This window comes from Podarcis melisellensis, assembly GCF_964234715.1.
Source record: "Podarcis melisellensis genome assembly, chromosome: 7".
NCBI lineage: Eukaryota > Metazoa > Chordata > Lepidosauria > Squamata > Lacertidae > Podarcis > Podarcis melisellensis.
This window is the reverse complement of record NC_138539.1, coordinates 25231846-25255917: the sequence shown is the minus strand read 5'-3', so window position 1 is coordinate 25255917 and position 24072 is coordinate 25231846. Positions and strand designations below refer to the sequence as shown.

Below are 24072 nucleotides of genomic sequence, written 5' to 3'. Positions count from 1 at the left end.
AGGAAAAAGTCTAATTTAAACGATGTGCAGATCAATGGCCAGAACTAATAATGCAGCACAGCAACGGCAGAGCCATTAATTGTGAATAACTGGGAACGAAACCATTTTATGTAGGAAAAGAAATATTTCTCATGCAAATGCTTTCATGCAGAGGTTTGCAGTGCTGCAGAAGCAAAGAGTCTCATTTTGTGTTTGACAATCTGTTTCATAAAAATAAATCTGAAGCATAAGGAGTGTAATGGATGTACTTAGTCCAATATATACGATCATATACAAAAAATACTTTTCATATTTTTTTGTGTGTGATATATAGAGATATATATGGATTACATTGACTAATGAAGTAGTAGGGACGCGGGTGGTGCTGTGGTCTAAACCACTGAGCCTCTTGGCTTGCTGATCAGAAGGTCAGCAGTTTGATTCCCTGCGATTCCCAGCTCCGGCCCACCTAGCAATTCGAAAGCATGCCAGTGCAAGTAGATAAATAGGTACCGCTGCAGCAGGAAGGTAAGCGGCGTTTCCATGCGCTCTGGTTTCTGTCACAGTGTTCCGTTGTGCCCAAATTGGTTTAGTCATGCTGGCCCCATGACCTGGAAAAGCTGTCTGTGGACAAAGGCCAGCTCCCTCGGCTTGAAAGTGAGATGAGCGCTGCACCCCAAAGACACCTTTGACTGGACTTAACCATCCAGGAGTCCTTTACCTTTTACCTTTAATGAAGTAGTTCTTCACACAGCACATAGTCAAACTATGGAATTCCCCCCCACCCCAGAGGTTATGATGGCCACCGACTTGGATGACTTCAAAAGAGGATTAAACAAATTTGAGGAGCACAGGGCAATCAATGGCTACTAGCCAGGATAGCTGTGCTCTAACCTCCACAGCTGGAGACATCAGTGCTCCTAAATACCAGTTGCTGGAAACCAGGTGAGGGGAGAGTGCATTTGTGCTCACGTTCTCCTCGCTGGTTTCCCACACACATTGGTTGGCCACTGAGAACAGGATATTGGACTAGATTAGCCATTAGCCTGATCTAGCAGGCTTTTTCTTACGTTAAGCATAATACCTGTTTCATTACTGTAATAGATTTATGGCTTTAGTGATTAACTTCATCATTCCAAGATCAGAGGAAACACGTTTGAAGCTTTAAAAATTTATATTGTGCGTCAGATCTCATCAAGATTGCGAGTATTTTCCTTTTGTACATTTCCAGCTCTTACGTTTCTAATTACTCTTTTAATAGTATGGTGGGTGGGCAGATACCTAGATGTGGAGGATATGAGAGAACAGGCCTAGGGACAAACACCACAGTGAATCAATACAGGTTGATAGCTAGCCCGGAAGCACAATCTGTTTAAATTGCCGCTTTAAGATTCTTGACTTAACAGCAATGCTCAGATCTGAATCTTGACAAGAGCAGTTCACAACAGAATTTTGGAGCGTCTCAAGTGGAAGACATGGGAAACATCATTTTAACACTCATCTCAGAACCATACAGTAAGCTGTTTCTGTTTTTCCGGTTGCCTGTTCCTGGCAAATCTGTCATCACTTTGTCCTTTGCGTCTGATTGACAGGGATGACTTGTTTTTTTAAAAAGAAATTTAGGATATTCAGGTGTGCCATAATTTCCTCCCTTCCCCACTGACTATCCAGGTACTAAAGGCTGCTGAGCCAGTTCTGTTGCAAGATTAAATGTTTTGAACCAGACTACCAGAAAGCCAGCTTAGGAACTTAGAAATCAGCAGAATGAAAAGGAAATTGTGGTGCAGTGACAGGAAATATGTGGCTCTCAAGATGCTGGTGGACTCCAGCTCTCATCAGCCCCAGCCGGTGTGGCCAGTGGATGGGCATGATGGGAGCTAGAGTCCAGCAATATCTGGAGGGCCACACAGCTCCTAGATTCTGCTATAGCGCTCTTTCCTCATATGATAGTACAACACAGAGGCAAAGAGGCTGTGGGGATCACAGGCTCAGCCTGAGAGTTCTAAATCACATGAGGAACCTACACAGAAATAATAAGACTTCCTGCCATGGTCATCCATGGTGGGTGGACCATAATCTCCAGTTTCTCAGCTTCCTTTCTTTTTAAAATAGATTCCACAACATGCTAGAAACTTACCCCTAACAAATAAGACAAAACATGCAGACACGATTCCCATTTTTGTGAGAACAAGTCTGATCATCATATTTTAGTGTTTTAGTCCTCACCCCAGAGAAAACTTCCTGCGGGTACACATGCTCCCTGCTTTAAATATTCTCATGTGAGGGACTGAGAGGAGCTGCACAACTTTGGAGGCAGAGACTAAACATAGAGCCCTGTAACCCCGCTGTTGCCTTTTTGCAGAAGTGACACTCCATTTACTAAAAACACACCGGCTTCAGAAGCAGCTCCAGGTTTAGTATGGTTGGCAGAGAAGAGGCCCCACCAATGTGTAATTGTTGGGTTGACTTGAGGAATCATGCAGCAGTTCTTGATACAAGAAGTGCTTTTTCGAGGTGTACAATTGTCCCCTTCTTTGGCAACATGTTGGAAGGTATATCTTACTCTGGGTCTAGACATTTCGCTAACTTCATTATGCTGTGTTTTGTAGATCACACGTTTTCAGATCCAGAAAGGGTGAACTACAAATTTGAAAGTGGGACCTGGTGAGTGCATGCTCTTTTTGTAACGGAAAGCAACAGATTCTTTCCATTTTGAATCTGGCCTGCTGTTTTCCTTAGAATACTGTAACTTTAGGGGCAGGGGAATGGATCCATACCTCCACTGCCAGGCATCTTGCTTGTGAACTGACCTGTGGGGTGTCTGGGTGACTATGGTTAAGAGCTAAAACGTTGTGCTAGGTGGACTAATGTTCTGACCCAGCATTTTTTTTTTTAAAAAATATATCATTACACTTAAACTCAACTCTCCTTCCAAGGAGCAAAGGATAGCATACTTTGTTCTATTCCTGTATTATCCTTGGAACCACCCTGTGAGGGTAGATTACGACTTAAGCGATAGTGACTAGCTAAGCAGGTCAGTTGAAATTAAGGGACATAAATGAGGCATGGTCGCTAACCTTAGTGGGTCTACTCTGAGTAAATGTGAGTTTACTACAACCCATAGCCTTAAATACCTTTCACTACCTGCAAGAAGCTTACAATATAAAAATGATAAGCTAGGAAAGAGACAAAGCAGCAAGACTGCCACAGATAGCCTATTCAGAACATCTGCAGCCTAGTGGTGACAACATTGGCTCTAGGTTTTTTTCTCTACTTCCATTTTTGAAGATTGCAGCATATTGGAGGACAGGCCCATAATTTCAAAACTGGCTGAGATTCTCTTTTTGGGGGGTAGGGGTGGGGATAAGTCTCTCCCTGACTTGTTGCGAAAGCATTTTGAAAAATGTGGAATGTGAGCCTATAGAAGATATCCTTGGCTCTAGCCATGGTTCATGATGATAGGCAGTTTTAAATATATATCCTTCTGCTTGATCTGCAGCAGCAAGATGGAACTTGTAGATGATAACACCATAATCCGAGCAAGAGGCTTACCATGGCAATCATCGGACCAGGACATTGCTAGGTTCTTCAAAGGCCTTAATATTGCCAAGTTAGTTCTCTTTTAGTAACGTTTGTTATTTTCAGCCATGTTCTCAAACTGTTTCCTGGAGTTGACGTATTGGCTGCCCTTGGCCACCAACTGAAATTTGTATTTGGCATGACCCTGCTAAATACAATGAAAGCTAAATGCAACTATTGTAGGGGTGAGACCCTGCTCCCCAGCTCATGGCTAAGAAAGAGGGCTGGGAATTTACCTCCCTTGCCCTAAGCCTTAGACCAAGTGTGGGGACTGGACATGTGTGCTGAGGTTGATGGAAGTTGTAGTTCAGCAACATCTGGCAGGCAAAAGCTTCTGCACACCTGCCTTTGGCACTCAGGAAGCAGTGGGAAAACTCATGGCTTCTGAAATGTCTCCAAGGCTCAGTGAAGGAACAGAGCCTCCCTGGGCCTAGGTGAAAGGCAGGGGCTCTCCTTCATCCCGTGTTCTTGCCAGAAGAAAAGAGGCACTTGCCAGTGGCAAGCTAGTGAGTGCATTTGTGGATCCTTTATCTTACTTTTTTTTCATTTCCTGAGTTGCCCAGCAACTGAGTTAAAAATCAGGTAAAATACAATCACAATGCAGCAAACCCACAGCTAAAATATTTTGCTTTCTGTTTGAAAAAATGGACTTTAATGTCTTTTTCTGGACTTTCTGAAATTGGAGTGGATGCAAAGGTGGTCAGCTTATGGCCCTCCAGATGTTGGCGGACTATTACTCCCACAGAACTTGTGGCCCAACTGTTGCCAGTCACCTGATTCTGTCATAACAACAGATGACAACTTCAGATGGGCTTGCTGTCATCTGATTGGCACGGACAGCAAGCCCTGCTTTGCCTTTTCGCAAGTGTGGTTTGCATTCGGACAACAACTGTGAGCAAAGCTGTGAGCAAAGTTATGTGCAGAGAGGGAAAATGTCTGTTTCAGAGCCAATTTGAATGAACAGTACTTTAGCCTCCTGTTCGTTCTTTTGCAAAGACCTCTTTACCTGACATCTGATGTGGGGCTGGCAGGAATGTTTGGCGGACCTTTCTCAGACATCCTCTTTTCATATTCCCATGTTTCATATGCATGAATAAAAAATATCCTTGTCTGTACTTCCTTGAATTAATTATTTTTTAAAAACTCTGCGTAAGAGAACCCCTATTCTATAGCAGGAGTGAGTGGCTGAATTCTTAGTCTGTGTACAATTATGTAATCATCTTGCTTTTTAGGGTAGGGGTTTTTTAAAGCGCACACTATTGATTAAAAAGGTGCTTAAAAAAATAAATACTGAGTATTTTTAAAATGCCAGTAGTGGGAACATTTCAGAAGTGAAGGACTTTGCTGCTGAGGTTCACATGCAAGTAGCTACTCCTGCTTTCAAAAGAGAGGTGTGAATGCACCTAAGAACATCCAGTGCTGTTTGCCTTTGATTTATGTAAGTGCTGGTTTTGCAAGGTGAGACATAATGCTTTGTGTGCCTTACGGCTGCCTCTGTTTGCTGCCTTAACTCTTTAGAGGAGGGGCCGCACTTTGCCTCAACGCACAAGGCAGGAGGAATGGAGAAGCTCTTGTCAGGTTTGTCAGTGAGGAGCACCGGGATCTGGCGTTGCAAAGACACAAGCATCATATGGGGAACCGGTACATTGAGGTATGTTGCTCAAGCTCCAAAATCGGTGTTTGGATTAAATGGTATGGAGGGCTTCTCCAGGCATAATCATTTCCCTTTCCCTTTCTCAGGTGTACAAAGCGACTGGGGAGGACTTCTTGAAAATTGCTGGAGGTAATTGTTCTTTAATCTGGTGATGGGTGTTTTTTTATGGTAGGGTTTTAAAGTATGAATTTACTATTCTGTACACTACTTTGACATTTTATGATATAAAGCAGTATATAAATGTTTTTTGCTTTGCTTATTTATTGCATTTATATCCCACCTTTTCCTCCAAGGAGCTCCAGGTGGCATACATGGTTGTCTTCCTCCTTGTCATCCTCACACTGACCCTGTGAGGTCTGTTAGGCTGAGAGGCTGTGACTGGCTCACGGTGTGAGCTGCATGGCTGAGTAGGAATTTGAACCCTGGTCACCCTGGTCTTACACTCCCAACTGCTATGTCACACGGGCTATCTAGCATGGTCAAATGAAACTGTCCTATGGAGTTGAACGTTTTGTCTATCCAGCCAAATCCCTCTGCTATTAAGCTTCCAGAGTGGTCTGAGGGACAGCCTCCCCGCCCCCTCAGATCAGGTATTCTCTCTTTGGAGGAGCAAGGAGGTGCATTTTATATAACTTGGCACTGATCCAGAGGGCACCAGTCATATTTTGAGAATGTGCAGTAAGGTAATGTTCCAGGGCCGCAGTGGCACTGTGGTCTAAACCACCAAGCCTCTTGAGCTTGCCGATTGTAAGGTCAGTGGTTCGAATCCGCATGACGAGGTGAGCTCCCGTTGCTCTGTCCCAGTTCCTGCCAATCTAGCAATTCAAAAGCATACCAGCGTGAGTAGATAAATAGGTACCTCTGCGGCAGGAAGGTAAATGGCATTTCCATGTGCTCTGGTTTCCATCAAGGTGTTCCGTTGCGCCAGAAGCGGTTTAGTCATGCTGGCCACATGACCCGGAAAGCTGTCTGTGAACAAATGCCGGCTCCCTCGGCCTGAAAGCAAGATGAGCACTGCAACCCCATAGTTGCCTTTGACTGACTTAACCGTCCAGGGGTCCTTTACCTATAGTAATGTGGCTTCAAAAAGAATGGGACACTTTTGGCACACTAGCCGATGTAATACAGTGGTACCTCGGATTTCAAACGCTTTGGGTTACAAACACTTTGGGTTACGAGCTCCGCTAACCCAGAAGTAGTACCTCGGGTTGAGAACTTTGCCTCAGGATTGTTGCGGGTTAACAACCTCGGGGTAACCCGAGGTACCACTGTTTCTGCTTTTTATGAATGTTGAAGCCAGAAGGAGCCACGAGAGAATAGGGAGTCAGTTAAAAGTGTGGCCCTGCAGACCCTCACGTGGCAGGCCTTTATTTGCCATGACCTTGCAGCTGTTTGGATACTGGGGGAGGGCAAAGTGAAGGATCTGATAATACTGAGCTTCCCACATCTTCAGAGGTTACAGAAATTGCTTCACTATGGAGTTAGGTGCAATAAGCTTTTAGGTGCCGCTGAATGCTCCTTGGATATGGCTTGTGCAGTAGCGTGATTTACGAGAAAAAGGTCTGCTTCCTGCTGTTGAGAGAAAGTTCTGGTGCAGGCCCAGTTTTGCAAGATTTTATCTGGGTGTGATCATGCTATTATAGCCTTTGATCATGTCACTATAGCTTTATGTCTTTGTAGATGAAGGGCTGTGCCAAGACAGGCTGTTGGCTCATCTGTTGCGTAGAGCGGGGATGTGGAGCCTGTGGCCCTGCAGATGTTGCTGGAGTACAGCTCCCCTCATCTTTGACCTTTGGCCATCCTGGGGGTTGCGTTGTACCTAGAGATTTGACTGAGGACCTTCTGTCTGCAGATTGCGTGCTCTGCCCCTGATCTATGGTGCATTCTCAAAGCACCTTGGCAGGAATAGTTAGCATTTTTAAAAGTAATAAGATTTCCACCCCACCTCCCACTGTTGGGGGAGGCAGGAGGGACTAGCTGCCATTCAGAATGCTGACTAATTATAGAAAAAATACCATAACTGCAACAATCTTTATGGGAAAGAAACTCCCCTCCTGATCTGCTACATATTTCAAAAAGTTGCTTGTTTGAATTTGGAAACCTTTGAAGATGTCGCAACCAAATTTCGTGGGGTGGTTCCTGAGATCAAGGAGCAGGTTTTCATCCACACTTGGATGCAACTGGACACCATTCCACGTTGCAGTGGCTGAACGAACTTTTCAAAACAGCACCGATTCTAGCCACCTGATTTCAAAATGGCACTGGGTTGTTTCTTCTTCTTCTTCGAATTCCCAAGCAGCCTTGTACCTGGCATTGCTAATAGGCAAAAGAAAAAAGTGATTGTAGACTCTTTGGGGCAAAGGCCAGTCCCCTTGCATTTATACACTGATAGGGCAATAAAAATAGCTTCTAGATTTGGAAGCTTAGCATTTCAAAAGCACTAGTTGCGTGCAGGTTCTGAAAAACTAAACAAATCCCACACGTTGCCTCAGGTAAGGGTGGACCTTGCAAACAGCTAAAGGAATTTCATTGCCAGACTTGTTGGGGTGTGTCCCTTGTGGTGGTATTTCTGGCTCTTGTATAGAAGTAAAGAAACTTCCATCCACCTCATACACTGAAGGGCACCCTTCTCCCAGTCGTAGAGAATGCTGGGAACTGTTCCCTCACAGAGCTACAGTTCCCAGCACCTTTACAACCTACAGTTCTCATGATTCTCCCTGACAGGTAAAGTGGCACTGGAGTGCTTTAAATGTATGTTGTAGATGTGAGTCTTCTTAAAATGAGCACAGGCCACACAGGGAGAGGAGTTGCTACATTACATTTCATTATTGATTGATTTAATTTATATACCGCCCTATACCCGGAGGTCAAAGGGAAGTTCACAGAAAAGATCACAATATATAATATCAAAATAAAAACAATAACCCAAATAACACCCCCCCCAAGAGCCACATTTTAAAAGGGTATAGGATGTCCATCAGGTCAAGCAAAGGCCTGGTTAAAAAGGAATGTTTTTGCCTGGCGCCTAAAGGTGTATAATGAAGGCACCAGGCGAACCTCCCTGGGGAGAGCATTCCACTGATGAGGAGCCACCACAGAGAAGGCCCGTTCTCGTGTAGCCACCCTCCAGACCTCTCGAGAAGGAGGCACACGAAGGAGGGCCTCAGAAGATGATCCCAGGGTCTGGGTAGGTTCATATGGAACAAGGCGGTCCTTGAGGTATTGCGGTCTTGAGCCCATTTTACTCTGTCCTATCTGTGGGAAACGAACAACTATCTCAACTTCTAACTTCCTTGGTTCTTCAAGGCACGTCCAATGAAGTGGCTCAGTTCCTTTCGAAAGAGAACCAAGTGATCCTTCGTATGCGCGGCCTCCCGTTCAACGTCACCACCGATGAAGTCTTGGCATTCTTTGGTCAGCACTGTCCCGTGACGGGTGGAAAAGAAGGGATCCTTTTCGTGACGTATCCTGACAGTAGGCCGACAGGGGATGCGTTTGTGTTGTTTGCCTGTGAGGAATATGCACAGAATGCGCTAAAGAAACACAAGGACTTGTTGGGCAAAAGGTACATAGAGCTCTTCAGGAGTACAGCTGCTGAGGTCCAGCAGGTGAGTTAAGGACTTGATTTAATGTCATAAAAGGAATCTGTTGTGAAACGGAAGTTTTGTGGGACAGAGGAAGTTATAGCAGGAGTCCATTCAGTGTTGGGTCCAGGGCCCAATACAAGATTATTTACTGTTTTATTTCATAAAATTTCTACATTGTTTGATTGTATAACAACTTGGGTATTTCTGAGCTTACAACTGTCAAGAGGTATTCAGGAGATGAGTAACTATATAGCCCGCAGAAGACATCTGAAGGCAGGGAAGCTTTTTAATGTTTAATGTTTTATTTATATATAATATGTTGGAAGCTGCCCAGGGTGGTTGGGGCAACCCAGTTAGATGGACAGGGTACAAATAATAAATGACGATGTCAGCTTTTAAGTCTTGCTCAGAATTGCGCATTCAGATCCCGGCTGCAACATCTCTGAGCAATGGGCTGTAGCTTGAGAGAAGAAGCATGATACAAGAATGTAGAATTACAAAAGTGATGATTGGAAAATGTGTTTGTAGTGTACCAGTAACTCATTCAGTAGTCCCTTTCTGTTTTCATTCTAACAAGTGGGAGCGGGAATGTTACGGTTGGAGTGCAGTGGATCACAACAGAGCGTTTTTCAGAGGCCAATTCCACTACCATCCTTGCAGACTTTTTAAATTGCCAGGGAGCCATTCCTCTTTTACAGTTTAAAACCTTTAAAAGGTCTGGTGGTGCTGGTGAGCCTGGAGAATGCTTGCCTGATGGTTCACCAAGCCCAGTCCCTCCTTGCCACCCTTCCTTGGTCCCTTTTGGGATCCACCACCCTCACAAGCACCCTTGGCAGGGTTGCAGGGGAGGGCCTTCTCGGTGGCTGCTCCTCGACTTTGGAACTCCTTCCCTAGAGAAGTTAGGCTGGCTCTTTCCTTGTTGCCCTTCAGCCAGTAGGTGAGGACCGTCTTATTCCTAAGGCTTTTGGGAGCAGACGGCTTTTAATGAAAGGGCTGGTGCTGTGCAGCTTCTATTGTTATTATCTGTATGTTTTTTATAGATTTTTAAAATTTGGTTTTAATTATATTAATGTTTAATTGGTTTTTATTTATCTCCCCCTAATGTTTTTAGCTCTTCTTATTTTATCTGTAAGCCACCTTGAGTTGCTGTCAGTGGGAAAAGTCAGGGTACAAACAAACACACACACACACCCGGCCATATTATTTATAAATAATAAAAGGGCTGTTATTATTCTTATATGGGCCTCATGCTGGAAGGATGAGGCAGATCATTATTGCGTGCAAATGTATAGTTTGCCCTTCCGCCCTAAAGGGAGCCCAGGGCGGTTCACACCAATAAAATCACATGAACACAAATTAAAACGCTCATCTACTAGTACCAGTCGGCAGTTAAAAAGCAGCAGTATAAAACCTTCGCCAGGCTACTGTCTCAAATGGCAGACCTAACTGGGCCGAGAGTTTGATGCCTCTGTGCTGCTCTCTGCTGCCAGCATTTGGGGATTCAGCATGAGACGTGCAATATGCAGCCTTTACCTCCTGCCGGTTCACGAATGGAAGAGTCCTTTCATAATCATAATTTATTATTTACACCCCGCCCATCTGGCTGGGTTTCCCCAGCCGCTCTGGGAGGCTCCCAGCAGAATATTAAGAACATGATAAAACACCAAATATTTAAAAATTCCCTAAACAGGGCTGCCTTCAGATGTCTGCTAAAAGTCAGATAGTTGTTGATTTCCTTGACATCTGATGGGAGGGTGTTCCACAGGGTGGGTGCCACTACCAAGAAGGCCCTCTGCCTGGTTCCCTGTAAGCTCACTTCTCGCAGGGAGGAAACCGCCAGAAGGCCCTTGGCGCTGGGCCTCAGTGTCCGGGCTGAACAACGGGGATGGAGGCGCTCCTTCTGGTATACTGGGCCAGGGCCATTTAGGGCTTTCAAGGTCAGCACCAACACTTTGAATTGTGCTCGGAAATGTACTTGGAGCCCAGTGTAGGTCTTTCAGGACTGGTGTTATATGATCTCGGTGGCCATTCCCAGTCACCAGTCTAGCTGCTGCATTCAAGAGTACAGGATCTTCTGGTGTGCCTTGGGATTCCTCCTGCCAGTAAGAAGCCACCTCTTCTTTTTTCTCTTGGCCTCTTTGTACCCCATACACCAGCTGCCTACTCAGAGGAGTGATCAGGCATGAGCTGTCTTACTTTGCTTTTTGTTAAATGGGAACTTAACAATGCTAACAAACTACGATGTGACGGTGCAGGCTATAGTCCGAAATACAGGGAAGCCACTTGGCTGTTAACGTATTTTTTATTATTATTATTATTTTATTGCAGGTACTGAACAGATACTCATCTGTGCCTCTCATTCCTCTCCCCGCTCCGCCCATCCTCCCTGTACTACCTCAGCAATTTGTACCTCCCACCAATGTCAGAGACTGCATACGGCTGCGGGGGCTTCCGTATGCCGCCACTATAGAAGACATTCTGGGTTTCCTAGGGGAGTTCTCTGGAGATATCAGGACTCATGGGGTTCACATGGTATTAAATCACCAGGTAAGTGGAGAGGGCAATCCCATTTTTCTCACAAGGGCACAGTGGGGAGCCTCTAGCCTAATCGCCAGGCCTCTCCACTTGGTGCTCTTTGAGGCCATTTCAGCCAAGCCACTCTCACCTCCCTATGCCTATAAGTTTGGAAGATGTGTGACCGAGCCAAATAGGGGTTTTTTTCAGTTGCTGATGATCAGCTGATGTGGGGGGCTTGTAAAGCACTGTGCAGTGAGGCTCCCAGTTCCCCACTGCTGCTGTATAGAACCCCCTTCCTGTGTGTTCTTGGTTTTTATAAAGGGCTGTCCTCAGAGAACTATATGGTGGTGAACTCTGCCGTGGCTCGCGGCTCCTATGTATTATTATTATTTATTGAACTAAAAAGGAACATTTTTGCCTGGCACTTAAAGGTGTATAATGAAGGTGCCAGGCGAACCTCCCTGGGGAGAGCATTTCACAGACGGGGAGCCACTGCAGAGAAGGCCCGTTCTCTTTTTTTCTTTCCAAAATTTTTTATTGATTTTAACAGATAAAACATATAAAACATACAAAAGAAAACACATTACAATAGTACAAGAAAAAAATAGAAACATATTCTTTCAAAAGTTCATTTTAAATTTTATTGTTAACTGACTTCCTCAAATCCCCTCTAACTGAATTTCATTGTATCACCTTGTAACAGTTCTCCAAAATCATCTTACTACTACAGTTAACTCCTTCAATTCACTATCTTCATCTCTTTTCTTATTGACTTAGCTCCATATTAATATACAACATTCTTATACCAATCCTCGGCCTGTTTGGTACTTTCAAGTATTTCCTACTTATCTTATATTACAATATTTAACTAAATAGTCTTTAAATTTCTTCCAGTCTGCTTGGTATTCCTCTTCTTTCTGATCGCGGATTCTTCCAGTCAGGTCTGCCAGCTCCAAAAACTCCAACATCTTCATCTGCCATTCTTCTACCGTTGTTATTTCTTGAGATTTCCAATTTTTAGCTAGTAGCAGTCTTGCCGCTGTGAGAAGGCCCGTTCTCATGTTGCCACCCCCTGAACCTCTCGAGGAGGGGGCACACGAAGGAGGGCCTCAGAAGATGATCTCAGGGTCCTGGTAGGTTCATATGGAAAGAGGCAGTCCTTGAGGCAGAATTCACGGCACATCAAAATTTGTACCTCCCACCTCGTTATGATGCTAACTGAACACTATTCCTGCAGCTCCTGGTTGTGCCACAGCTGTTCTTCACTGGTCGCATGATTATGGGATGGAGTTGTACAGTTGACTTGCTTTCTCGGGTGCCTAGCAACAGCCAGCGATGTTTCCCAGATACTGCTTGTCAATGTAGAAATGGGTTTGGGTGTTACACTGACTACAAGCCTGGCTCGGAAAGATGTCCTGCAATTATTTATCCTAGGATGTAACATGAACTGTTTTAATCTGTGCTCTTCAAAATAACTTCCTGGTACATAGGAACTCTGTCGGACTGTCGCCCAACAGGCATATTGCTGCTTTACAGCAAGGAATAAAAGTTATACTTTCCCCCCACTATTGAAACATAACGACTGCTAGGTAAAACTTAGAAGAGCTATCATCACAGATGGTTTTTTCTTTTAAAAATTGAGTAAATCCTTTTGTCTTGATGCTGCAGCCTCTCACCTTTCTCCTTTTCCCCTCTTAGGGTCGTCCCTCCGGAGACGCTTTTATCCAGATGAAATCTTCAGACCGAGCATTTATGGCTGCTCAGAAGTGCCATAAGAAAACCATGAAGGACAGATATGTCGAAGTCTTTCAGTGTTCTGCAGAGGAGATGAACTTTGTATTAATGGGGGGCACTTTAAATCGAAATGGCTTATCCCCACCACCATGTAAGTTACCATGTAAGTTTAGCTTGGGTCTTGGCGCTACTTTCTGCTGTACGCTGGTAGGTGTCGGAGCTTCTTTCACCCATTCTGTTTTTGTGTTCCTCTCTTGGAAGGGATCAGCGTGTCTGTGGGGTCTGGAATGCAAAGCTTTTCCCATCTGAAATTGGTAGCAGCCTTTGATTTTTGTTCTCCCTTTTGGCTGTGGACTACTGTGATTTGGATAGTGATTGGCTTCTTTACTCTCGCTTTTCTGCTGACCCACACCTTCCTACCCCAACACCTTCTGGAGTTTAATTTGCACTGGGCAAGTGTTGATTTCAAGCACTTCAGCTCAGAATTGCAGGATCATGTTTTAAACCAGGGGTTCCCAACCTGTGGCTCATGGGCCAGAAGTGGCGCACGGAGGCCTTTCAACCGGCGCCGAACCACCCCCGAACTGAGCCGCCCACTCGGCGAGTCCACATTTGCTGTGCTAAATCAGTGCGGTGTGGGGACTCTCTTTTGTGGCTCTGGAAATTGCGTCTGCACATGTCTGTGGCACTGGAAATCGCTTGTGCACATGCCCAGGCGCACAAAAATCGTTTCTGCGCATGCGCAATTTTCAGTTTCTGGGCATGCGCAGATGCGATTTCCGGCATCATGCTGCTCTGGTCAGGCCCACAGAGGATCTCTGCAGGAGCGATCCGGCGCATGCCTGGTAAGCCTTGCCGACCCCTGTTTTAAACTGACTGGCAGCAGAAGCCAATATCAAATATGGGTGCCTGGAAATGCAGAGGAGCATGTACAGGGCAATTCGTTACACCAAAGTTAGCCAAAATTCATGATGGGTTGTTAGGGAACAAAGAGCTTTTAGCTCAGATGGGTGAGACCTATGTATTCTGGCTGACATAGTTAAATACTACAAGTATGTATATTTCAGTATATTTACGCTTAAGAACCTCAGAAGGTATAGGTGACTATTTTCAATAGTCACAGCCTGGGTGAGAGAGGTAGTTAATTTAACATGGAGTCCAGGAGTGCTTCCTAATGACATGGGTGATTTGCCGGTAGTCACATCTGATCATAACTGTTCTACGTCAGGCTGAAAGCGGAATAGCATCTTAACTTCCAGAATCCAAATGGTACCCAAGTGGGCAGTTCCGCAGTCCCAAATGACTTTCAAGTGTGGTGACTTTCATTGGGACCACTGAGTACAGGGGGCGTGGAGAGAGAAATCCTCCCTTCTCTCTGCACTCCGGATCCGGCCCAATCACCTTCTAAATCCAGCCCGCAGATGGTCTGGGAATGAGCGTGTTTTTATATGAGTAGAATGTGTCCTTTTATTTAAAATGCATCTCTGGGTTATCTGTGGGGCATAGGAATTCCTTCATTCCCCCCCCCCCAAATATAGTTAGGCCCCCAACATGGTCTGAGGGACAGTGGACCAGCCCCCTGCTGAAAAAGTTTGCTGACCCCTGTTCTAATCACTGTGTCGATTAGATGCCCCATTCAGAAATGAGTGAACAAAGCCTGGTTATTCCACTATCAATGGCCAGTGAGAAGCTTCCAAGTTGAGTTCAGTCCAATATTTCTCCCTCTGTTCACATTCACAGAGTAGTTGCGCCTGGTAAAAGTCTCCCAGGTATATTGATCGGTTGATCTTGGACTAGCTTCTGTTTGCTCTGCAAAGTAAAACATAAAGCGAAAAAGCTGTGTCATAAGAAATCCAGATTTGGAATCTGGCTAAATCCAGCAATACTGGGTCTGTTTGCTTGTTTTGCTTAATTCCCATTTGACCAGCTCGTGATCATCACTAGGGAGTTACTTGGGGAGGAGAGGGACTCCAAGTGCCCTGGGCCTGATCCAGCCCTCAGTAGATCTGTTGCCCCTGCAGGCTTCTTCCTTCCTGTTTGATTTTATTACCTGAAAGCCTTCTGTACCCTTAACTCCTAACCATCAGTAGTGTGAGAAAGAAGCTGAGTGGGACACTGGGAAGCAGGAAGGGCCCCTTCCTCCTTCTGCAGTGTCTCCTCCACCCCTTCTCTACTGTGGATGCAAACTGCCAAGAGAGCGAGGGCACAGGTGTCATCACAAAAACTGATACCAGAAAGATATGCCACAGATCCTCTAGGGATTTGGGGTCTGGGCAGGGGGAGAAATTTGCACAGGACAAACTCTTTTCTCCGCTAGCAAGGAAATGCCAGTTAAGTTGAATTAAAACTAGTATTTACAGCAGGAATGGCAAACATGGTGTCTTACAGATGTTGATGGATTGCCCCAGGCAATCTGACCAATGAAGAAGAAGAGTTTGGATTTGATATCCCGCTTTATCACTACCCGAAGGAGAGTCTCAAAGCGGCTAACATTCTCCTTTCCCTTCCTCCCCCACAACAAACAGTTGGTGAGGTGAGTGGGGCTGAGAGACTTCAAAGAAGTGTGACTAGCCCAAGGTCACCCATGTGGAGGAGCGGAGACGCGAACCCGGTTCCCCAGATTACAAGTCTACCACTCTTAAGCACTACACCACACTAGCTCTCCAATGGTCAGGGAATGATGGGAGTTGTATTTCAGCAACATCTGGAGGGGATACCATGTTTGCTACCCCTGCTGTACAGTATACAGTTGTACCTTGAAGTCGAAACGGAATCCATTCTGGAAATCTGTTTGACTTCCAAAATGTTCGGAAACCAAAGTGCGGCTTCTGATTGGCTGCAGAAGCCAGTCGGAAGCCAGGTTGGATGTTCAGCTTCCAAAAATAGTTCACAAACCGGAACACTCACTTCCGGGTTTGTGACGTTTGGGAGCTAAGCTGTTCGAAAACCAAGGTATGAGTGTATTGTTATGCCTGCCTGCTCAGATGTAAGCCCTACAGAGCTCAATGAGGCTTACTCTTGCCAATAACGTAGCATCTGCAGGGTGAAATATGCCCAGTTTGTTTCTTTGTTCCCCTCCCTCTCTCCCCCACCCGCTTTGGCCAGAGTGAAGTTGAGTGTCACCTGCTTGGGGAGGGGGGAGGCTCTCTGCTGGAACTGAGAGTGCAGAATGCCTTTAAAGGCAGGAAAGAAGCTTGCACATGTCAAGTGTGTGTGGATTGTGAAATGATTTGTCAGGTGACTTCAGTGGGTGACTAGGATTACCTGGTAGTTCTGGGAGGAAGATTGGCCAAATTTGTAATGGCCTAAGCTTTTGTGGACTCAAGCCCACTTCATCAGATGCATCTTTGATTTGTTTTTGCTGTAAGAAGCTAACAACTACAACTCCACAAATTATTTTGCATTTCAAAAGCCATCTTGAGGGCAGCATTCTCTTGTCCGTCTGTTCTCAGGATTCTTGTCCAAAGGAAGCTTATCAGCTTGTGCGCTCTTAGCTTTCAGGAGTCAGTTAAGACTTGGCTCTTTTATAAAGTAATTGGAATAGCTGGTTGTGTTGACATGGAAAGGTTGTAGCTCAGTGGCAGAGCACCTGCTTGGTGTGCAGAAGGCCTCAGGTTCAATCCCTGGCATGCCCAGGTAGGCCTGGGAGAGACATCTGCCTGAAACCTTGGAAAGTCACTGGCTGTCAGTGTTGGCAGCCAGTACTCAGCTAGATGTAGCTAATGGTTTGACTCAATATAAGGCAGCTTCCTATGTTTGTTGGATACTGGTGAATTGTGCAGTACTTCCATTTTTATTGGGTTGTATTGGTTTGGCTTTATTATTATGGGTTTTCATGTTATATATGGAATTTTAATTTCTATAAGCTGCCTTGGGGGTTCTGCCAAGGCCATAAAACAGAGTGTAAACTGTAATAGCAGGGCGGAGAGCTTTGAAAACACATTCTTCCTCGAAAGGCTTTGATCCTGGCTTCTTCCTTTTAGAAGTTAAACACTCCATGCTTCAGTATCTGCAGTCTCAAAAACAAGGAAGGCATTAAGTCTGGAAGAGGATGGAGGAACACATTTTTCATCCTCATTGTTGAGAATAGGACTATAATATGGAGACAGAGCTCCTTTTTCTGTATTGTGTACTACTAATCCTGCAGCTTGACATGAGATAACATCCACTTCAAATGGGTGTAGTTTGGGTCAGTGCTTGGTCCCAAATTCCCAACATGTCAGCTACTTAGGTTTGTGTCTGATTTAGGAATAGCCCAAACTAAACTTGCAATAAGATCTTGGAGGCAGACCAGTGTTCAGACAGAAGAACTCTTTGAGTAATCTTTCTTTATGTATAAAGTTGGCGTTCACAGGGGCTAGTTTGGTTGTAATGCTAAACCGTGGTTCAGCACTATGAGAACAAACCTACCACTCCTTGGGCTTCCATGCTCTCCCCTCAGCTCGCATAGCCACAGGGGGGAGTCTGGAAGATCTCGCTTCCATTTTACCAACCACAGCCTGCCTTGCCATCTGGTTAAACTTAACTGGTTATTAGAAATAAATCTCCAAACCATAGTTTGTGAAACTGGCTAGTTTTTCCTAACCATGGTTTTAAGTTTAGGGTTCATGCAGCATTCTAAACTAATCTAATCTAAAATAGCCCCAACCACCATGACTACTAGCGGTCAGATGATGGGAGTTTATAATCCAAAACATTTGGAAGGAAACCTGCACTAAATGATCAGGCAGGATTCTCCCTAGGCCACACCTCTCACCACCTCTGCACCCTCTTTGAGTGTGTGATTGGTTAAATGGTTTTTTTAGATTTTTGGATCTGAATACTTCTTTCCAAGGAAGGCCGCAATGTGACTCAACAGATTAAGAACAGTGGTCAGCCAGAAGTATGGCCTTTTTGTGTATGTGTCAATTAGTACATCTTTTCCTAGAAGTGTAGTAGGATGTATGTGGCGCTGTGGTCTAAACCACTGAGCCTCTTAGGCTTGCCGATCAGAAGGTCGGTGATTCGAATCCCCGCAACGGAGTGAGCTCCCGTTGCTCTGTCCCAGCTTCTGCCAACCTAGCAGTTCGAAAGCATGCCAGTGCAAGTAGATAAATAGGTACCGCTGCAGCGGGAAGGTAAACGGTGTTTCCATGCACTCTGGTTTCTGTCACGGTGTCCCGTTGCACCAGAAGTGGTTCAGTCATGCCAGCCACATGACCCACAAAGCTGTCTGTGGACCAACACTGGCTCCCTCGGCCTGAAAGCGAGATGAGTGCCGCAACCCCATAGTCTCCTTTGACTGGACTTAACCGTCTAGGGGTCCTTTACCTTTACCTCCTAGAAGTGTGAGGGCAAAATATAGCTTGTGGTATAATTGCATCTTTCTGCTGTGAAAGGACCACCTGGATCGGGAGTGTAGCCTGGCCTTAATCATGCTTTGTGCTTTTAAAAAAGGTTGCACGCAGAAGCACTGACCTTCTTCATCTCTGTCTTGTCCTGTCGTTTAGGCATGTCTCCTCCTTCCTACTCCTTTCCTGCTCCTGCGGCAGTTATCCCGACGGATGCAGCACTCTACCAACCCTCCGTGCTCCTCAACCCACGGACACTTCAACCTTCTACAGCATATTATCCAGCTGGCACTCAGCTCTTTATGAATTACACAGCATATTACCCTAGGTAAGCAAAACGCCAAAAAAGAGAGAGTGAGGGGCAGACTTCTTTTGCAGCGGAATATAGCAAGCTATGAACATGCGATGTTGCAGCAAAACAAGCTGCTGCTTATCACTGATCGGGATGCATTACGGATTGATGCTGCTGTGTTATGGGTAGGGAGAGTGAGTTTGGACTTGTCACCTGTGTGAAATGTTTTGCCGGTTGGAAAGGATGTTGACCTGTCTTAAAATAAGGCTGACTTGGATCCTAAGTGGCTTTCTTGTTCGTGCAAGGAAAGGGTGTGTGTGTGTGTGTGTGTGTGTGTGTGTGTGTGTGTGTGTGATTTCTGTCAACTCCATTCTTGATCTGCTGCACCTCCTCCTTACAATACCCCCAAAGGGCTGCTCAATCCTTAAGAGCAGGTTTTCAGGGGGCTACAAAAGGAAGCAGGGGAGAATTCTGCTCTATGGGCTCTCTTCATTCATGGAAGGGAAGTTGGGATCCAAGCTAATGTCTTGAGAGATGTCCTGGTTTATAGGAGCCAGAGCTGGAAGCACGTCTCTTTCAATGAGGCAAAGTTAGTAAATGATCTCCAGAAATTAGTTGACACTTTTTGGGGGGGAGACTAAGGTTGCAATCTTGTGCACTGGCATTTCCTAAAACTATGGGTCTCCAGATGTTGTTGACCCCACATCATAACAACCAGCCACAGCCCTATGGTCGAGGATGAGGGAAGCTGTAGTCCCTTACCATCTGGGAACCTAAGTTTGGAGAAAGATTGCTGTACACGCACACTTACCTGGGCGTATGTCCCAGATAACTCAATCAGACATACATAAGAGTACAGAGCACCTGTAATTGGTCAGAAATTATGTGCAAGGGTAGCCAGTATGGTTCTCCAGATGTTCTATTCTGTAACTCCCATCAACCCTGACCACTGACCATGCTCTGTAAAGCTGATGCGGTGATTGGCTACCCCACTGTTTCCCAAACTTGGGTCTCCAGCTGGTTTTGGACTACAGCTCCCATCATTCCTAGCTAGCAAGGACCACTGGTCAGGGATGATGGGAATTGTAGTCCAAAAAACTACATTTGGGAAACACTGGACTACCCCCATACTATTTAGTAAATGAACTTTTGGAAGCACCTAGTGGGGAATATCTGAATATTTACTCTATGTGTTGGCAGCCATTCTAGCAGTGACCGGGAAGGGGGGGCATGTGGCGTAGGCATTCCCCTTGGAAATTTAATGGAGCCTAGCAGGGTTAGAGGGGACGAGCCCCAGAGAGCAGCATTCAGGAAAAGGAAGTCCAGAAGCTCAGCATATTGGAGGAATGGAGGCTCATATGATGGTGGAGTTGTAGTAGTTCTTGAGCACTGGGAAAGGAGCTGGTTTGTGATCCTGGAAAATGTTCTGGCTGAGACAAGGATGAGGACAGAAGAAGGTATTGAAATGGAAGCCAAACCAAACCCAAAGTTTTTTGGGGAATATTCCAGTACCCAGTTAGGCTGCGACTCCTGAGGTCCTGAACTTCCTCATGAAGTTGTATTTTTAAGTTCAAATTCGGTATAGGCTGTTCACTAAAATTCTGCTTGCTTTCCTTGCCCCAAGTGCATATCCTGAGAGCCTGACCTGAGTAACCAAGCACATCTGGAAAAGATTGCTATCTAATCAATCTTCTCTACAATAATCGTGATTAATAGAAATCCATGTGTACCTTGGGGTCTTTATTCAAGCCCACCGGATGCAGGGGGGTAAAACTGTGAACATTTGATAGCAATTGCCATTTTGTGATTGCTGAAAGCCTTCTCTGGAATCCAACATTTACTTAACTGTAAATGTTAAACAGACACTTGGAATCAAGTAATTGTGCTAGAAGACAATAGACGCACCTTATGCTCTTTATGGAATGAGCCTGGGATGATGTTACAAGCTAAGCTTTGTGTTAACCACTGTTCCCTTTGCAACACATGTTAATTGTAATTTTTATAGTATGCAGCAGAGAATGGATCTGTACACACAGATGAATCGGCCAGGTCAGTGCCCAAAGAACGGATTTGTCTTCAAAGGTCCAAGCAGTTAGATTTTCCTAACAAAGGTAAGGTTCAGCAACATCTTCTCCCAAATGCACAATGTACGCACTGAACTTTGGGAGTAGCTATTGGGGAGTAGGTGCTTACAATTACCCCCAGATCTTTTTCCTTCCTCCTTCCCTTCATTCCCCTCCATGTCCTTCCAAGCCTTTTGAAGCCAGGATCGTCAGCTTAAATAATCCTACGTTGCCATTTCCAAATGTTGAGGGGTGGCACAGTGCTTTAGTAGATGACTGCCCTTGTGTGCATGCCAACTTGTGGTTGCATGCTTGGCATATTGTATTTAAGGCTGCATCTGTGTTCATGCTCAGCTTATTGTGTTTAAGGGTAGCTGTTGCCTGAATCCATCTATTGAGGGACAGCCCTCACATGGTAATGAACTGGTAGATTGGGGCCGGCAGGGTGGAGTCTGTTTAAGACTATCAGCACTAGTTTACAGAACTCTCAGAGCTTGGGTGTAACCGACGCCTCCCTTTCCATGGAGGCACAGATTGCAGCCACAGCAAAGGTGGCATTTTCCCCTCTCCACCGTATTAAGCAGTTGGACCCTTACCTTTTTCGCCCTGATCCTGGCCACAGTGATCCATGCGACGGTCACCTCCAGGCTTGATTATTGTAACTCGCTCTATGCAGAGCTGCCCTTGAAGCTGACCCAGAAACTCCAGCGGGTGCAGAATGCCGCGGCAAGGCTCCTTACGGGGTCCTTGCCACGTGATCACATTCATCCAGTGCTTTACCAACTGCACTGGCTCCCAGTGGAGTACAGGGTCAGGTTTAAGGTGCTAGTTTTGACCTTTAAAGCCCTATGCGGCCTAGGACCCTCTCTTGGTATGCCCCGTGGAGGACCTTAAGGTCCACAAATGACAGGTCCCAAGGTGCAAGGTGGTTAGATTGGTCTAAACTAGGGCCAGGGCCTTTTCGGTACTGGCCCTGACATGGTGGAGCACACTGTCACAAGAGACTAGGGCCCTGCAGGACCTGACATCTTTCTGCAGGGCCTGCAAGACAGAGCTGTTCCACCTGGTCTTTGGTTTGGACTCAGTCTGACCCTTATGTTTCCCTCCCCTTATGGTTTTGATCTATGGGCTACTATTAAAATGAGACTGCGTTTTTAATTACCGTATTTTTTGCTCTATAAGACTCACTTTTTCCCTCCTAAAAATTAAGGGGAAATGTTTGTGTGCGTCTTATGGAGCAAATGCAGGCTGCGCAGATATCCCAGAAGCCAGAACAGCAAGAGGGATTGCTGCTTTCACTGCGCAGCGATCCCTCTTGCTGTTCTGGCTTCTGAGATTCAGAATATTTTTTATCTTGTTTTCCTCCTCCAAAAACTAGGTGCGTCTTGTGATCTGGTGCGTCTTATAGAGCAAAAAATACGGTATATTTTAACCCGTATTTTAAATTGGTTCCCCCCCCCATTATGTTTTTATTGTAATTTTACTGGTGTTAGCAGCCCTGAGCCCTGAGAGCTGGGTATAAATAAAAAGTTGTTGTTATTATTATTATTATTATTATTATTATTATTATTATTATTATTTGCCTGTTTCTTTTAGGCTCCACTTAAACTTCCTGCACAACTTCAGCCAACCAAATGCCGGTCCCTCTGACTTCACTCCTAATTCTACAGTGGCTGAACCCTTCTAGCACATGGGAAGTTTCCACTGTCTTGGATATCTACCTGTCATTTTGTGTTTTCGTGGTGTTTTCTAATTATTATTTGGAAACAAAAACTAGGCATATGCACAGTTGGCCATAGGGATGCTTCTCTCCCTCCGCACACCCCAGGTGCAAGCTTGCCATTTAAAGTTTCTGGGACATTCACTACTTTGATAGCACAGTTGCCAAATTCACAGGGGAGGGATATTGCTGGATGTTTTCTTTGCCCTGGCATTCAAAGTGTTAAATTCACCTATCACGCAAAGGGTCCTCCTTGAGATTAAATCACTACACATACAAAACAAAAACCCAAATGGTTAGAAAAACATATGACAAAACCAACCTTTCATTTTTATTTGCACACAAAATTATTATTTTTATATATCCATAAAATAAAGGCTTCTTAAGACCTTGGGATTGTGCCTTTTGGGTTTTTTTTATATATATAAAGAATTGTTTTCTTTGTGTTTGTATATATTTATTTGTTTAAAAAACTGGATTCTAGCCAGGCTTACTTGACAGTCTAGATTTGGTTAAGAATGTGAAATGCAATACTTTGAGGGAGAAAATGCTGTAACGTTTTTGTAAAATAGATTATATATTATTATATGCATATAAAGTATAAAATGTAATGTTCTAAACTTGTATATTGCACATTTGGACTACTGTATATTTAAGTTACTGTCCCAGGATTATTTTAATGTGGGGGAATGAGGGTATTGTAACAATACACAAACCCTTCCATTCTTCTCTCATAAGATACAGAATTTAGAATTACTGGTATGATAATAAAATCTGACACTTGGAAATAATGGGAACACAATACTTGCTCACAGTGGTCTTGACTACGGAGGCAGTAATTAGATTAGATGGTATTGGAGGTTTATCGGAGATTATTGGGAGAATTGTAACCCAGAAACTCTCCTTTTAACTTTTGGTACCTGCCCCGTCTGCTGAGTTAAAAGAATGAATTGTTACTGAAAGCATTAAAAAAAAAAATTAAAAACAGACCATATCACTGTTGTAGAAGTGCGTTTTTTGAGCTGCTCTACATGGATTTTGTACCACCCTGCTATGTGGACGTTTTGCTCCTTGACTTACTTTGCATTTGCACCTTCTACAAGTATTAAAACTGTTTTAAATCCATTTGTGGACCCCTTGAGTTGCATTCTGTACACACACCATTACTGCTTGATTATTACTGAATGTTGGTCACCTGCTCTCCCAGCAGAGCAGAATTGGCATTCTTCAATGGGGCTGGTTCTTGTAAAACAGCTGCAATCCCGAGCTGTGTGGAAATACCGTATTTTTCGCTCCATAAGATGCACCTGACCAGAGGATGCAACTAGTTTTTAGAGGAGGAAAACAAGAAAAAAAATATTCGGAACGAAACAGTGGATGTATGATTTTTGTGGTTCATGCTGTGGCCACAGATTTGATGGTGAGTTTGGGGTAGCCCAATGCAAAAATCCTGAGAATCCATGTGGATCCGTGCTTTGTAACCACGTTTTTGCGCCATTGCATGATCTGAGCAATTCTGCCCCAGGGACCATGCATTCACCCCATAAGACGCATAGACATTTCCCCTTACTTTTTAGGAAGAAAAAAGTGTGTCTTATGGAGCGAAAAATACGGTAG

General features: G+C 44.8%; 1 protein-coding gene across 2 annotated transcripts in view; it reads left to right on the top strand.

The window, feature by feature from the left end:
* The window catches only part of ESRP1 (epithelial splicing regulatory protein 1), a 41048-nt gene extending 17468 nt beyond the window's left edge, over window positions 1-23580 (top strand). The window contains exons 5-15 of one of the 2 annotated variants that reach the window (XM_081919744.1): window positions 1396-1494; window positions 2589-2643; window positions 3479-3589; window positions 5077-5209; window positions 5299-5341; window positions 8519-8820; window positions 11128-11346; window positions 13015-13213; window positions 18540-18708; window positions 20678-20783; window positions 22332-23580. In XM_081919744.1, coding sequence (XP_081775870.1) covers window positions 1396-1494; window positions 2589-2643; window positions 3479-3589; window positions 5077-5209; window positions 5299-5341; window positions 8519-8820; window positions 11128-11346; window positions 13015-13213; window positions 18540-18708; window positions 20678-20768 — 1421 coding nt within the window. In that variant the 3' untranslated portion in view covers window positions 20769-20783; window positions 22332-23580. The remainder of the gene's footprint in view (window positions 1-1395; window positions 1495-2588; window positions 2644-3478; window positions 3590-5076; window positions 5210-5298; window positions 5342-8518; window positions 8821-11127; window positions 11347-13014; window positions 13214-18539; window positions 18709-20677; window positions 20784-22331) is intronic. The other variant, XM_081919745.1, reaches the window with a different exon arrangement.
* Window positions 23581-24072: the final 492 nt, after the last annotated feature.